Source organism: Vanessa cardui, chromosome 13, assembly GCF_905220365.1.
Source record: "Vanessa cardui chromosome 13, ilVanCard2.1, whole genome shotgun sequence".
Taxonomy (NCBI): domain Eukaryota; kingdom Metazoa; phylum Arthropoda; class Insecta; order Lepidoptera; family Nymphalidae; genus Vanessa; species Vanessa cardui.
The window spans coordinates 6083791-6098023 of NC_061135.1; the positions used below are offsets into that span (position 1 = coordinate 6083791).

Consider the following 14233-nt stretch of genomic DNA (forward strand, 5'->3'; position numbering starts at 1 on the left):
CTTATTAAACATATTTTCGACGAGAAAAATTACAGAATTATATAGATAGCACTTATAAAAATATGCCCCTTTTATAAAGATAAAATATTACGTTGAAACTCTTGATCTAATTAGTTCATACTTAAATTCAAATTTAGGTTGACCATAACTATGTATATCCAAATATTAGAAAAGAATAACTACAGAAGTTCATGCCGACTATTTTCAGTATTATCTAAATTTCGAATCAGTAGTTGCTTTACATTTACAATAATTCTCTAAATTTATGGTTCTTAAAAAGCCTATCAGTGTATTTTGATTTAGAATTACAGACTAAACTTTTAGAACTCTTTGAAACGAATAGTCGTTAATAATCTGTACATTAAAAGACACCGATGGGAATGTGAAAAAAAAATAACATCACATTTGAGATTTGAGTTTTGACACTCTTTGACACTTGACAGCTTATATATAAGATTTAAAGAGTATTTAAAATTTCGGAAGATAACAATAGAGTTATGTAAAAATAAAACAGAATACAGCAATCATGTACATTTAAAAAAAAGTTGGACTTTTGTTTTTCTATTAATACATTTTAGAAAAATGTCCGTAGAGGGTGAAAAAAGGAGTTATGGTCTTGAAGACCTACGAAATATTTGGAAAACATACAGTCGAAAGAAATCGTTTAGATACGGATTACCTTTTATAATATTTATGATAGGAGGATCATTTGGGTTAAGGGAATGGACACAAATAAGGTTAGACTATTGAATAATAAAGTCCTATTATGAAAAATAAACATACTCATCGCATTCTCACCAACAATTATATTTTAATGTATTAATACAGATCCAAAATGAATAAACCATTTATATGCATAATGTATCAGTTGCTCTTTTGCATGTATGGTAAAGCGCTTTCTGGTAGACTAAAATAAAGCCATTTCATCTCAACCATTGTTTACATTATCTAACCAAATTGATTTACAGCTCTTATTTAATGTTTTGGTTATGTTAAGTAATAAGTTTGCAATGAAATTTTATTTTATTTATTTATTAGTCTTACAATTTTACCTATATTTGTGACGAATTCTAATTATCTAATTTGAATTTAAAGGGCAGCTATGATTTATAGTAATTCCATATTTTACACCATAATACTGTGATCTAGTAAAAATGATAAGTAAGGTAGAATATTTAAATATGCAATAGATATATATCTCTGATCCTTAACTTAACGCTAAATTAATTAAATTGCTTCATAATTTTTCTGTACAATAATTATTTTAAATAGTATTTTTAAATAGGTACATTTAAGACAAACTCCTATTAGATTTGAAAATATTTTATATATTAGTAATTTATGAAATGTTCATCTTTTCTATATGTACTAAAAACTAATTTTATTTTGAAAAAATATATATACCTATGTAAACTAATCATATTGCAGGTATCAATTTTCAAAAGTTAAAGGTATAAGTAAAGAAGAAGCAGAAAAAATGGGTCTTCATAAGGATAAAAATGTTACTTTGGAAAGTGCTTTTGAAGACATTCAAAAGTTAGATATAGACAATTGGGAAAATAAAAGAGGGCCACGACCTTGGGAACAAAATGAAACACAAAAATGAATTGATTTTTATAAATAAATGAAATGTTATATAATTTGTTACTTCTGTGTAAATAACACACATAGTTTGTAATTTAGTATGTTATAAGAGCTAATTAAAAACCAGTTCAAATAAAAAATTTAATTTATTTCAAGTGTCAGTAAATCTTCATAAACAATATTCTTGGTCATTCAAAACTTAATTAGACCCTAATCAAAATTGAATGTAATAAATGTTAAAATTATGATGATTTGGAACAGTGCTTGCAAAAAACCTTTCACTTCAAAATAATAATAATTGGAATATCATTATAGAAAATCTGTGCTGTTTATCCATCAGCTCCTGATAAAATAACAAAAACTACTCTGACTCTGAGCATCTGAAATATACCTTTACCATTGCAGATGCTAAGGTTAGTAGTACTATTTTATATAAAACCACTGTTGATTCCAAGGTCACTTTTATATATTTAAATCTTACTCTTAAATTGAACAATAGGTTGCTGGGTCATCAAGTCAATTCGGAAGCCGTAATGGAGCAGACAATTGTTCTCGATCACTTAAGAGTCTGAGAGGAATGTATGAAATCTAACTTTTCTACAAAGGTGGACTGCTTACGCATAAATCTTATCTTCGGGATATAAAAGAGTCAGTATTAACTGGTTCATATTTGCAGTGGAAAATATAAGTTCTTTCGTCTACACGTTTAGATAAGTTTGAATTTCGCGTCTCGTGGTCAACGCCACGTTTTTTGGCTGATCACACAAAACAGAAATGGTACATCAGAATTGAGAAACGATTTAATTTAAAACTTATTACACATTTACTAGCTCCAGCTTTCAAATCGATAATACGTCCGAACATAATGGCTGTATGACTGCTATCTGTTGCCTTTCTAATAATGCTAGTTAGTTTAACTAAAAAAACGACATTTGACAATATTGTCAGCTCAGTTGTCACTCGTATTTTTGTTATTTCATTGCATTTTGCGTTGTTCGTCTCAAGTTCGTCTTTGTATAAAAGGTTGAACGGTGAAATTGTGATTTTACTGAAAGGTCTCCTAAGTACTATTACTATAAAATATTTTTCGTTGAGAATACAAGTTTTATTTGTAACACATATCTAAATAATAAAACCAGGGAGAGGATTTTATTTTACAATGGAAACTATTGAAAATCAGCAATGTGTCTTTTTGGGTATTAAAGTTAAACCTGGGCCAATGGAGCGCCATAAAATAGAAAATTTTACTCTTGATAATACTGTGGATCGATTGAGAAGCGAGGCAGAAAAGAAGACTAATTTACCCTCCGCTTCTATAGGTAACATATTTAATATTTGCAAGTTAAAATTTTATTGTTCAATCAAAATATGAATATTATTTAAACCCTCTAACTTTTATAGAACTAATTCATCATGGAAAAATATTGAATGACAATGCAACCCTATCAAATTGTGGTGTTAAAAATGGTGAGATGGTTCATGTACTCAAGAAAAAAATCCAGGCACCTCCAGCGTCACCGCCGACATACACTGATGCAGAGTTACTTCAACTTATTGCTTCATTACGCACACTTGGGTGTACACCCAATGCTCCTGGTTGGACAAAAGCGATGCAGGTTAATTTAATTAATTTATGTATTATAAAACATTCGTCAATATTATGGTTAACTACAATCTCAGTAGTGTTATACTGAAGCTCAGCTTATGCTGCTCTAAAGATTTTACCTTAGAAACTAGGTATTATTTAGGAAGAACATAAACTATATTCTTACTAAATATAATCTAATAAGCATGTTATGTTGAGACAATAAAATATTGAGAAATCTATGAACATGCTATATTTTTCAAATCATTGTAATTAAATAAATAAAGTAAATTGAAAGATCTTTCAAAACTATCACACAAAAATTACTTCAGGATATAATTACAGTGAATAGGGCAATTCTACAAGGTCTACCTGAAAACTTATTTTCAGGTAGGTCTTATAGACCTTAACTTTTTTTTTAAATTATACAATATATACCTTTGCTTGACTTTTACTATATTTCATATTTCTCTTCCTTACTTATACTGATTATATTCTAGCTATATTTTTGCATTTCATGAGTTTCTTCTGTACCCAAGAGTTGTAGATTTGTTTATATTGAGTAGATTATTTATTTGCTTTGCTATATAATATGATAAATATAATTTCAGTTATTGAACGACGAATCTGCAATGGCTGAAATAATAGACCATGCTCCATCATTAGCTGAAGACTGTATGACACTATCAATTCTGCATGAGGTAGAGTTGCTCGCAGCTCTGGGTGCAAACATTCAAACAATGAGACGTGGTGCTGAAGCACACCCGGATCTACCAAATGCATTACGACACTTGATGCGCTTAGTGCGTTCTCGATCAAATGCAACTACTTCTGACACTGGTAATTTAATTTTAAAAATTGTATTTAACATTGATTAAAAAAAAAGGAGTTACTAATGAATGATATACATATATAATAGATTTTTTACATTGTTTATAATTTTTCTATATTTCTTTACCTAAGCTCCAACATCTGGCTTTGCTTATTCTTTGGAAGCACTTTCTGAAGATGAAGATGTGGAGGAAGAGGAGACTGAGGAGGTAGAGAATAGAAACGCAATCACCCAAGAACAGTTAACTGCAGCATTACAGGTTTATTTATTTATATTACTTTGAAATTTATATATACTGTGCCATATCTGTTAAACATATATTTGCTAATGCAGATTTTTCTGTCTGTGTTCTCATATCATATCCTAATCCTACAAAATGCGTATCTATTATGGTTTTGGCAGGTGTATTTGCAAGTGTCTGATTATTATTTATAACTACATCAGCATAATTATATTAAGCTACAAGCAATGAGCATATTATAAATCTGATTTATTTTTTCAAGGGCTTCAAATGTGTACAATAGCATGGATGCATTTTGTTTTTTTTTTTTATCAGGCGGCGACGGAGGCCACGCTGTCGTCCGCCAGCGGCGCTGCCGTACCGAGCGGACTACTTGGCCTGTTGCAGGCCGCCACGCCCTCTACCACGGGTAATTATATCAATATAATGTTTAAACTTTAATTTACAGTCCTAATATAATGGGAAAAGAGTATTTGAAAGGGCATTTTGTCGTCCATTTACCTCCACGAAGCAATTAATTTTTTTTAACATGGTATCCTATTATTTAATATTTTAATAAAATAAAGTTTAATATTAAATCATTTTAAAGGGGGTGGTACGAGCAGCGCTATCTTGAATCACAACAACATCACCGCAGAGATGATCAGCGAGGCTATCTCCGAGGCGCTCACTCGCTCCATGCCTGAAGCTTCGACCGCTAATTCCCCAGGTGACATTCGGACTACTTGGATCCAAATATATTTTATATAAGCATTTAGTTACTTTGAGGATAGGGCTTTATGTCTATACAAGTTATCTACAGGTTTATTTTGTAAGTGGTCATTTATAGACCAATCTGCAAGAATTAGGACGAGTGAGATCTGTTTACATAAGTTGATTTTGATTTTATAAAATCTTCAAAGATAAATACAAGCTTCACTTTAGGAGTCGAACCCATTGATTTTGAAAAACGTTAACCTACATCTTATGTTTCGCTAGCCGAAGTTTTCTCTTTATCACCGTTCTTAGAATTTTATCCCTAATGTTAACTAATACCATTTCTACAAAAATAATAGAAAAACAAACGAATTTAAATAACTTAATTAAAATTAAATTTTAATATTTGCATTTTAGCGTCATCTTCCTTCAACCCTTCCATACAAGAAGATTTCACGACGCAACTGCAACGAATGCACGAGATGGGCTTACTGAACGATGCGCTTAACATTCGAGCCTTACTCATTAATGAAGGTAATTTAATTTTATTGTTAAAGTTATTGTATACTAATTAATTTAAGGATATTAATTTGTCTAAACTAGTTCTTGCGAAAAAAAGACCGATTACAAGTTATGAATGAGAAATTAAAAAAAGAAACGTGAATATTCCGTTTTGACAAATAATTATCAACACGAAATAATTACACTAAACCTAGCAAGGCATTTGAACACTTGTGATATTCAATTTGCTATAAACAAAAGTGTTTCCATATTTATTGTTGAAGAAGTGATTTCAAACTTATTTTTCGTCTACACTGTTGAATGCAATTATTTTATTGTAATAGTTTAAACTAGTACTATGAATGTCGGTCTAACACCTAATGACCGACCTAAAACACAAGCAAAGCCACACACGGGGGACAACTGGTACGGTACACAAATAAATAAAATACATGTAAAATATGTCGACATACGAAATCGATGTAATTTCAATGCTTGTGGACGCGGGCTATTTTAAATAAAACAATAACAAAAACTAGTGGTTTGATTAAAAAAGTTTTGAAAATTTTGATATCCAGAAGTAATTCAAATATTATATGTTCAAAATTTTATTAGATGACTTAAAAATGCTTTTGAGTAATTCTAATAGGTTGGGGAAAAAGTTTCTTCGTATTTTATATGAAAATTCAAAAAGTTTTTTTTAAAGTTTATTTACATTTGACTAAAGTATGTAGGTGCCATTTTGTTCCTTGTTGTTTTGAACTTTGACCGGCCTTTGACCACGATCTTTTTCGCACGCTCTTGTCGTATGTGATCCACTTTTCATCACCAGTTATCAGCTTCTTCAAAAATGGTTCGGTTTCATTACGTCGTAATAAAGAATCACAAATGAGTACACGGTTCATTAGGTTTCTTTCAGTGAGTTCATGAGGCACCCATATATCGAGCTTTTTTGTGCACCCAGCTTTATTCAAATGAGTCAAAACTGTTTTGTGGTCAATTGCCAATTCTTCAGCTACATCGTAACTACTAATATGCCGATCTTGCTCCACTTTTTCAAAAATGGCATCAATTTTGTCCGTAACAGGGCGACCAGAGCGAGATGCATCTTTGATATCAAAATTTCCGGCTTGAAAACGCTTAAACCAAACTTGTGCTACTCTCACAGATACTGCATTAGGTCCATAAACATCACAAATTTTTTTCGCGGCTTGAGTTGCATTTTTACCTTTTTTATAGTAAAATTTTAAAATGTATCGAATTTCTTCTTTAGATTCACTCATTTTAACAACAACAACAAAAACAAATGCAAATCACACAAATTCCTGATTTGAATTTGTTAGTGCCTTCTTTAAAATTAAAACTTTTTAATGATACCAAACCCAGCCAGAGACAAATGGTACAGCCAAAGAGATTTTATTACACGTTCATACATACTATATGCGAAAAGACTTTTTCCCCAACCTAATATTATGGTCAGTCGATCAATTCAATTATTAAAATTATTATAATTTTTATTTTCAGGTGACGCAAATGCTGCAATCAATTTAATTATCAATGGACTTATTGAAGATGATTAAATTTTTAGTACTTCATCAAATATTTGTAGAAAAATAAATAAAATGTTTATGTGTATGATTACTATATTTATTGATAAATAATACTTACAAATTTTGTAAACTTAAATTAAAAATATCACTGGATACTAAAATCCGATAGGGCAAGTATTAACAGTTTCTATACATTGTGAATAAAACTTCTATAACCTCAGCAGTGTATTTTAAATAGCACAAATTATTATTTTTTTGAAGACCTTTTTTTTAATTAATTATTAAATTCTATTCTATCACATTAATATTTAATTATATAAAAATATCTATGTTATGTTATTTGCATTGAAAGAAATTCAAAAATGAGTTATAGTAAAATATATATTATATCATAAATGACGCCTTAGGTCTTGACCACCAAAAAGGCTGGAAAAATTTATATTGAATTTACAACAAACATATAATTATTTCATTTTTAAATCTCAACTAAAAAAAATAATAATCTTTTATCACATCCACTCTCCTAGTATCCCTGTAAAAAAAATATGTATCTAAAAATTACAGTAATTTTAGTTACTAAGATTTTGTATCATTTTAAATGCTTTTATAAAAGCATTGTATCTAATTGAACCTTAATGATCTAGTAATACAACGAATTTTCTTATAATATAATAACATTTAAAATTTTCAATTTCAATTTCGTTTTAATATTTTTCGATAGGTGGTGTTATCGCCTTTTCCACGACTTTGCTCACGTTTACGCATTCTTCGAAAATACCAACCAGCAGCGTTGACACCATTCTTAACAAGGGACTCCTGATCAAGCCTCTGTCTAGCGTCTGTACGGAATTTCGCTCTTTTGTCTAACCAATTTACTTCATCATTTTCATCCTTACCTTTAAAGTCATGATTTATGTTATCTGCTGTATTAGCGATATTGTTAATATTAGTATTTTCTCCCAGTTGACGTGTACGGGTGTTGTCGCCTTTTAAATTTGGATCATTATATAAATTTTCTTGGGATGACGACATTGAAATATCATCATAATCTTTGAATAAACCACCTTTCATTTCCCATTGTTCATACTTATTCCTTCTTTTGACTCTTTTATGGGATTGTTGACGATCATACTTTTTTCTTTCTTCTTTCGGTTTTTGACCAATATATCTATTATCCTTTTTAAAATCTTCATCGCTGATGTCATCTCGATAATATTTTTCTTCGTCTGCGTTTTTGTTGTTAATTAAATCATTATTTTTAGTCTTTTTTTTGCTATTATTTTCATTTTTTGGTGTTTCATTCCAATCAAAATCTTTACTTTTCGTAATACTTTTCTCGCTGTTCTCTTGTATATTATTGTCATTGATACTGGTTAAAGTTTCTTTTTTAGTATCCAATTCGCTCTGAAGATTTTCAGTGTATAAACTTTTAGTATTTATTTCACATGTCTGGTCTTCGTTTTGGTCATCATCGCGATTTTGACTTTTCATATTTTGTTTTGCAGCGTCGTATTTTCCTTTTGGAACTTCATATTTGGTGTTGCCTTTGTTTTTCTTATGAAGTGTTTTGTTATCTTCTCTTTTGTGATCCTTTTTTATATTGCTATCTTTCGCGCTTCCTATAATGTCTTTTTCAGTATCGTATTCGTCGCGTGGAGTATTATTTTTCTTCAAAATAGTATTCTCTGTCTTAAATGCATTGTTACTATCATCTGTACTCACAATTTTTTGGATTTTTTCATTATAATTTCTAACAAGGTCTTTACCTTCAGTTGTTTTTGCCCTATCACAATCTTGGCATATATTTTTTAAAACTTTGTTTTTATTTTTTAGATTTTTCTTCTTTTGTTTTTTGTCTTTTGTGTTCCTTAATAATTCCTCTTCAGAACCAAGTTTGTCTTCTGATATGTGATCTAAATTAATATCTTTCATTTCTACTTTAAATGTTCTATTACTTTCTCTTTTCTTTATGTTTTGATGTCTTTGATGCTTGAAGTCATTAAACAAATTATATTCCTCATTTAAAGTATTAAAATTATTTCTAATATTTTTTCCTTTGTTTGAAAAATCATACTCATAACCATATTCTCCTTGATTTCTTTTATATTTTTGAAACTGGTCTTTTTTATTTTCATTTTTATCTTCATTATTGGAGGAAAAATCTTTTTCAAAAGCATATGGTTGTTTAAATAACTTATTGTTGTCATTTAAATACCTATATTCTGGTTTGAAATCTTCACCCTTTTTATTATTGAAAGTTTTAACATTGACATTATAATTTAGTACATCTGCTGCATTGCTCAAGTCTTCTGTTTCATTCAGATATTCTTCAGCTTTTTTCTTTTCATTTTGATCACTTTCATTAACATCAATTATTTCATTCAAATCTTTATTTTGATTTTTATTTTTAAATGATTTAGAAATATGCTGTGGTTTCAATTTTTTTAAATTCTTTTGATTAGGTTGTTGCAAAATTTCATCATCTAACCATTTTTTATTTTCCTGGTAAGTGTTTTTAATTTTCCCATCTAACAAAAATTTATTTTCATGAGTAGCTTTATCCATGTCTTTACTCAGTAATTTGTCATCATTTATAAATTTACCATCAACACATTTTGTAACTTTCTTACTGTCATTATTTATCAATGGTTCTTCAAATATTTTCTTACATTTATTTTGTTTCAATGTAGTTTTTTGCTGATTCATTTGGTAATTATTCAAAGCTGTCAACTCCTTTATTTTATTCCATAAATATGCATTTTCTTCTTGTAGTTTATAAAGATTAGACAAAATTTTATTCACATTAGGAGAAGTTTGCATGGAACAGTCAGTTTTAGCTCCCCACATGTGTCCAATAGCCACGCCTGCAGCTGTAATCACACTACCCAGCATTATTATGTTAAGTACTGTGCTCAATCTTTTATTTCGCCTATGTACATATGTCTTATGCTTTTCCCCTCTGTCCCCAAGAAAATCATCATCTTCCTTTTTAGATTCATTGTGGTTTTTAATATCATGCAAGTCTGAATTTACTGTCATAAATTGTGGAATATGATGTTCCGGTGCCAAATTTTCTTCTAGAAGGTAATGTTCATAATTCATTTCACATGGTGAAGAAGACTCTGGTTCACTATCAGTGATAATAGATATTCCATCAGTGTCTTCGTCTCTGTCATGGTGTTCTGCTGTGGTGCTGCAATAATGAACATATTGATTAATTGATGTCTAAACAATTGTCACTGCTTATTTGTTACTAACATTCGAAGATATTTTTAAAATTTGGTCCTAATGAAATGTATATTATTTTAAAAATTTAATTTAAAAACAAAGACTCAATTATTGAATTTGACATTGTGGGAATTTATAAAACTTTGTTCAAAATATACCGTACACAATTAAAACTAAGATGATATCTTTCTAATGCCAGTAAGTCAACTAGTTCATTCATCCCCTAATCAACAGTAATATGAATTTTTGATCTATAACAGTAGAGTAACATAATGGATGGAGGTTATTCTCAACTCAAAGAATTTTTCAAAAATATACCAACAAGGTCTACCTTGTTGGTATATATAAATGCATTATATAAATTCTGTCAAAATACTTTGAGATGCCAACAAAATATATAATTATGATCATACATAATTGTAATCCAGAAATAACAAATTAATGGACAAATAATAGTGTAAATATGGGATCCCTTGAGTTGCAAAATGAATATTAACTTGGCTCTCATCCAAATAAATTCGAGACTTTTCTTTATTAAGCAAACTTTGAACTACCAAAAGTGCGAGTCATTATTAAAACCGTAAATCTACTTTTTTGTTTTATTATTATTACTTGGCAATAAAACAATACAATTAATGTCATATTTAAGCTATATTCTTCACTCCTATAATCTAAAGGTTTAATCAAACGTTTACAAATTTGAGTGATAATAACATAATCGCATAAATTTATTCATTACGCTAATTACTTTGAAAACTTTCATTTATTTATTATACCTTTCAGTTGGATGATCAGGAACTTCTAGCGCATCATCAGCGTACGTAGAGCTATTCTCAATCAGAGTCCAACTATCTCCAGAGTCAGAATCACTATGTTCTGTAGCGGATCGGTCCATTTTCAATTATCTAAAAAAATTGTAATCTACGATAGGTTTACGACGCAAAAAAAATAAAACGCAAATATAAAGACTACTGTAAATATACCACTGGATTAATTTTGAACTAAAACGGTGTATTTTTCAGTATCACTAGAATTTGAAAAGAGCCAAACTAAAAATGTGAGACATGTTTTTGTATTTTGTTTTTTGTGTAAACAATATGCCACACTTGCGCAATTAATCGATTTCTAGTGTTTTGACTTTTGTTTTTTAAATTTGACGTCTTATTTTTTTAAATATTTCATTACAAGCAGAAAAAAGCAAAGGTGTAGCAACATACAGCCTAATCTTTAACATAAGTAATGATTTCAAATTTAAAAATTTTAGTGACAGTATCATATTTGCTTTAAAAATGTTTGTATATTTCAAATATATTGATATTTTTTTTACCAAAGACCATATTTACGAAGTTTTTCTGTTACTTCTAACTGTAAAGTATTTATTTGACTCTTTTAGAGTTGCAATATAACGAAACTTTTTCTTATAACTATTCTGAGAATATCGTGGAATATTTTAGTAGTTTTGCATTTGCATGACATAAAAAGTGCCTTTTTTATTGATGGCTTCTTAAATTTGAATTCCGCCATTTTATAAACCGAATAAAAAAATGAATCTTTAACAGATTATATAAATCATTATCAAAATCTTTTATATGTACCCAAATATTAATAATATATCTAAATGAAAAAATCTTTTTACTTAGAAACTAGTGGTTTTACATTTGGGTTAATTGAACAACCAAACAAAAATAAAAATAATTTATTAACATAAGAATTAAAAACATTAAATGCCTTAATATATACATATATGAATTAAGAGTTACTGAAAGTGAATTAATTAAGTCCCTAGGTTTTATTACAATGTGTATACAGCAAATATAGATAATCTGTTTATCCCTTATATACATGAAATGAACTTTTTATTCTAGTTCAGTATCAAAAATTTATTAATGTGTAAACTACACAAGCCTAATTAATATCAATTATCAGAGCTCATAATGAAATTGATAAACAAAGAGCTCCTCAAAAAAATAGTTCCATCTGTCAAAAAGTGAATGCTCAAATAGACAGAGTATATTAGTAAAATTACTTCATGGTATTCATATTGATAATGCAGAGTTTGTAAATGCAAAAACTTAAATTAAATTAAGCTAATTCATGTATGAGTTATACATAGTGAGTGATTACAGTAAAAATAAGAAGGGAAAGCATATTTGTTAATTAATCTCTTTTATTTTAATATTAACATAAAATTTTGGAATGTAAATTAAAACTTAATTATAGTAATTGTCTGGACTAGGGTCATTAATAGCAAATTTTTTATCACATGTAAATGAAATTGTTATTGCGTATCTCACACCTGAAGTAACCTTTTCGACATAATGAAAGTTTTCACCTCCACTGGTAAACATACTAAGTCTGCCTTTCCGTGGTTCTATTGTACTGTTAAATTTTTCATCAATGAAGACAAATCTACCTCCTCTGAAGTCAATGTTATAATCTCCAAGATAAAGCAATGATGTATAGTGAAAGGACTTATATGTTTCCTAAAAAAAGACAGTAAATCATGTTAGGTATAAAGTTTACTTTAGTTTTAAATGCCTTTTTATCTTTTATTAACTTTACTAAAAAAGGTTAACACAAAAATAGGACACCCTTTAAATAAAAATATGAGAAAATAAATAATTACTTTGTCAACATGCGGATGCCAGTATTCATCATGGACTGTAAAAGCAGTTTTAGATGTTATTTCTGAGAAGAATGTTGGATGGGTTAAATACAATTTGTCAGGCTGCACACCAAAATGATGTGCAACAGTGTACTTTATTTTATCTTTAACAACCTGGAAACAAGAACAGAATTTATGAAAAACATGACTGATGAATTTGAAGTCTTTGAATTTGATTTGAAACCTACTTTAAAGATGTTAAAGTCATCTTGTGTGAAAAGATTTTTCATTTCATCCATTTTGTACATATTAACAAAATGCTGGCCTTTGGATAATGCTCCACTATGAAGATCTAATATAGATGCACCACCGAAAGAACCTCCATACTTCAAACCTTTTTGGGCTAATTTCAACAACTCTTCAGTTTCTCTTACAGAAATTACTTTATCAGTAACAAATCTTTTGCAGTATTTAGGAGCACAGCCTTCATACTTGTTTATATCTTTTATATATTCGGGGGAACATTCAATAATTTGACCTTTTCCTGGTAATAATTCAGCTTGTTTTGCAAATGTCTGAACATTGTTTTTAGATGAATAATAAACAACAATAAGCAAGGAAAGAATTACAACTGATCGAGAGAGAATTCTAAGAGGTAAACCTTTATTCAGGGATCTGAAAAATACAAGATGAACTTTAATAATTACACTTAAAAATACAAGTAAATAAATAGTACAGAAAATTGCTAATTACACTTTTTCAGCCGATTCTTCATTGGCTTTTTTCACATTTTCGGTTTTGATATTGGTTTTGTTTCTTTTTTTAATCTCACTCATTTTGTCTAGAATTTTTCTACATCATTTTAACCAAAGGAATTAAAAGGTAAGATTAATTTTCTAGCCGTTTTTATTAAATTTATTTATATAGAGATTAAAGTTTTTGTGAAAAATATATTATCTGTTAAGTACTCGTTTGGATATGGGTGTCAATAATAGTGTTGCGTATTGATAATCTATCGATAGTAAAGGTGTCGCATACACCTTTACCATCGATAGATGATAATATCGATAGTCTATCGATAGTATTGTCACGTGACAATATAAAAGCTATCGATAGTGTCAATAATTTAGTGCTATCGATAGCTAAATTTTATGTTATAGTATTACTTTCTCAAGATGTTTTTTAGTAGGCCAGGTAACGATATTATATTTTAATTAGTTTAATCAAATGTGCATTAGTACAGAGTTAATATACATGGTTTTAGGCAATTCGATGTTTCTTGTTAGGAAGTAAGAAGCATAATCATTTGCTATAATTTTATCCCCTATATGCATGACTCGCAAAATCATTTCTTAAGTTAGACTGCATGATTTATTAAGTCAAAAAAAAAGTACCGCTATATACTCTTCGT

At 29.0% G+C, this 14233-nt stretch overlaps 4 protein-coding genes across 5 annotated transcripts; 2 read left to right on the top strand and 2 right to left on the bottom strand.

Annotated features, from left to right (window-relative positions):
- Positions 1 to 434: 434 nt before the first annotated feature.
- LOC124534558 (cytochrome c oxidase assembly protein COX16 homolog, mitochondrial) lies at positions 435 to 1733 on the top strand. Its single transcript, XM_047110463.1, has 2 exons — positions 435 to 737; positions 1429 to 1733. Exons 1-2 carry the CDS (start codon positions 583 to 585, stop codon positions 1604 to 1606), a joined length of 333 nt encoding a protein of 110 aa, XP_046966419.1. The 5' UTR covers positions 435 to 582; the 3' UTR covers positions 1607 to 1733.
- A 789-nt stretch (positions 1734 to 2522) lies between these two features.
- On the top strand, positions 2523 to 7209 carry LOC124534557. The gene is made up of 8 exons (XM_047110462.1): positions 2523 to 2903; positions 2986 to 3200; positions 3781 to 4009; positions 4133 to 4260; positions 4558 to 4651; positions 4832 to 4951; positions 5356 to 5472; positions 6964 to 7209. The coding sequence occupies exons 1-8, from the start codon at positions 2744 to 2746 to the stop codon at positions 7017 to 7019; spliced, it is 1119 nt and encodes a 372-aa protein (XP_046966418.1). The 5' UTR covers positions 2523 to 2743; the 3' UTR covers positions 7020 to 7209.
- On the bottom strand, positions 7073 to 11347 carry LOC124534556 (uncharacterized protein MAL13P1.304-like). 2 transcript variants are annotated; one of them, XM_047110460.1, is made up of 3 exons: positions 11201 to 11347; positions 10994 to 11122; positions 7073 to 10182 (listed from the first exon to the last, which is right to left on the bottom strand). In XM_047110460.1, exons 2-3 carry the CDS (start codon positions 11110 to 11112, stop codon positions 7683 to 7685), a joined length of 2619 nt encoding a protein of 872 aa, XP_046966416.1. In that variant the 5' UTR covers positions 11113 to 11122; positions 11201 to 11347; the 3' UTR covers positions 7073 to 7682. The 2 variants fall into 2 exon arrangements, with proteins under 2 accessions (XP_046966416.1, XP_046966415.1); XM_047110459.1 differs by having other exon boundaries at positions 10994 to 11347.
- Positions 11348 to 11898: 551 nt separating this feature from the next.
- LOC124534812 (2-oxoglutarate and iron-dependent oxygenase domain-containing protein 3-like) lies at positions 11899 to 13829 on the bottom strand. Its single transcript, XM_047110831.1, has 4 exons — positions 13576 to 13829; positions 13071 to 13497; positions 12844 to 12996; positions 11899 to 12700 (listed from the first exon to the last, which is right to left on the bottom strand). The coding sequence occupies exons 1-4, from the start codon at positions 13656 to 13658 to the stop codon at positions 12428 to 12430; spliced, it is 936 nt and encodes a 311-aa protein (XP_046966787.1). The 5' UTR covers positions 13659 to 13829; the 3' UTR covers positions 11899 to 12427.
- Positions 13830 to 14233: the final 404 nt, after the last annotated feature.

Coding starts and splice junctions, on each gene's coding strand:
- LOC124534558 (XM_047110463.1), top strand. CDS start 583: ATGTCCGTAGAGGGTGAAAAAAGGAGTTATGGTCTTGAAGACCTACGA. Junction 738..1,428: donor AGGGAATGGACACAAATAAG/GTTAGACTATTG, acceptor ATCATATTGCAG/GTATCAATTTTCAAAAGTTA.
- LOC124534557 (XM_047110462.1), top strand. CDS start 2,744: ATGGAAACTATTGAAAATCAGCAATGTGTCTTTTTGGGTATTAAAGTT. Junction 4,010..4,132: donor TGCAACTACTTCTGACACTG/GTAATTTAATTT, acceptor TCTTTACCTAAG/CTCCAACATCTGGCTTTGCT. Junction 4,261..4,557: donor AGTTAACTGCAGCATTACAG/GTTTATTTATTT, acceptor TTTTTTTATCAG/GCGGCGACGGAGGCCACGCT.
- LOC124534556 (XM_047110460.1), bottom strand. CDS start 11,112: ATGGACCGATCCGCTACAGAACATAGTGATTCTGACTCTGGAGATAGT. Junction 10,183..10,993: donor CCTGATCATCCAACTGAAAG/GTATAATAAATA, acceptor TCATTATTGCAG/CACCACAGCAGAACACCATG.
- LOC124534812 (XM_047110831.1), bottom strand. CDS start 13,658: ATGAGTGAGATTAAAAAAAGAAACAAAACCAATATCAAAACCGAAAAT. Junction 12,997..13,070: donor ATGACTTTAACATCTTTAAA/GTAGGTTTCAAA, acceptor TCTTGTTTCCAG/GTTGTTAAAGATAAAATAAA. Junction 12,701..12,843: donor GGCATCCGCATGTTGACAAA/GTAATTATTTAT, acceptor GTCTTTTTTTAG/GAAACATATAAGTCCTTTCA.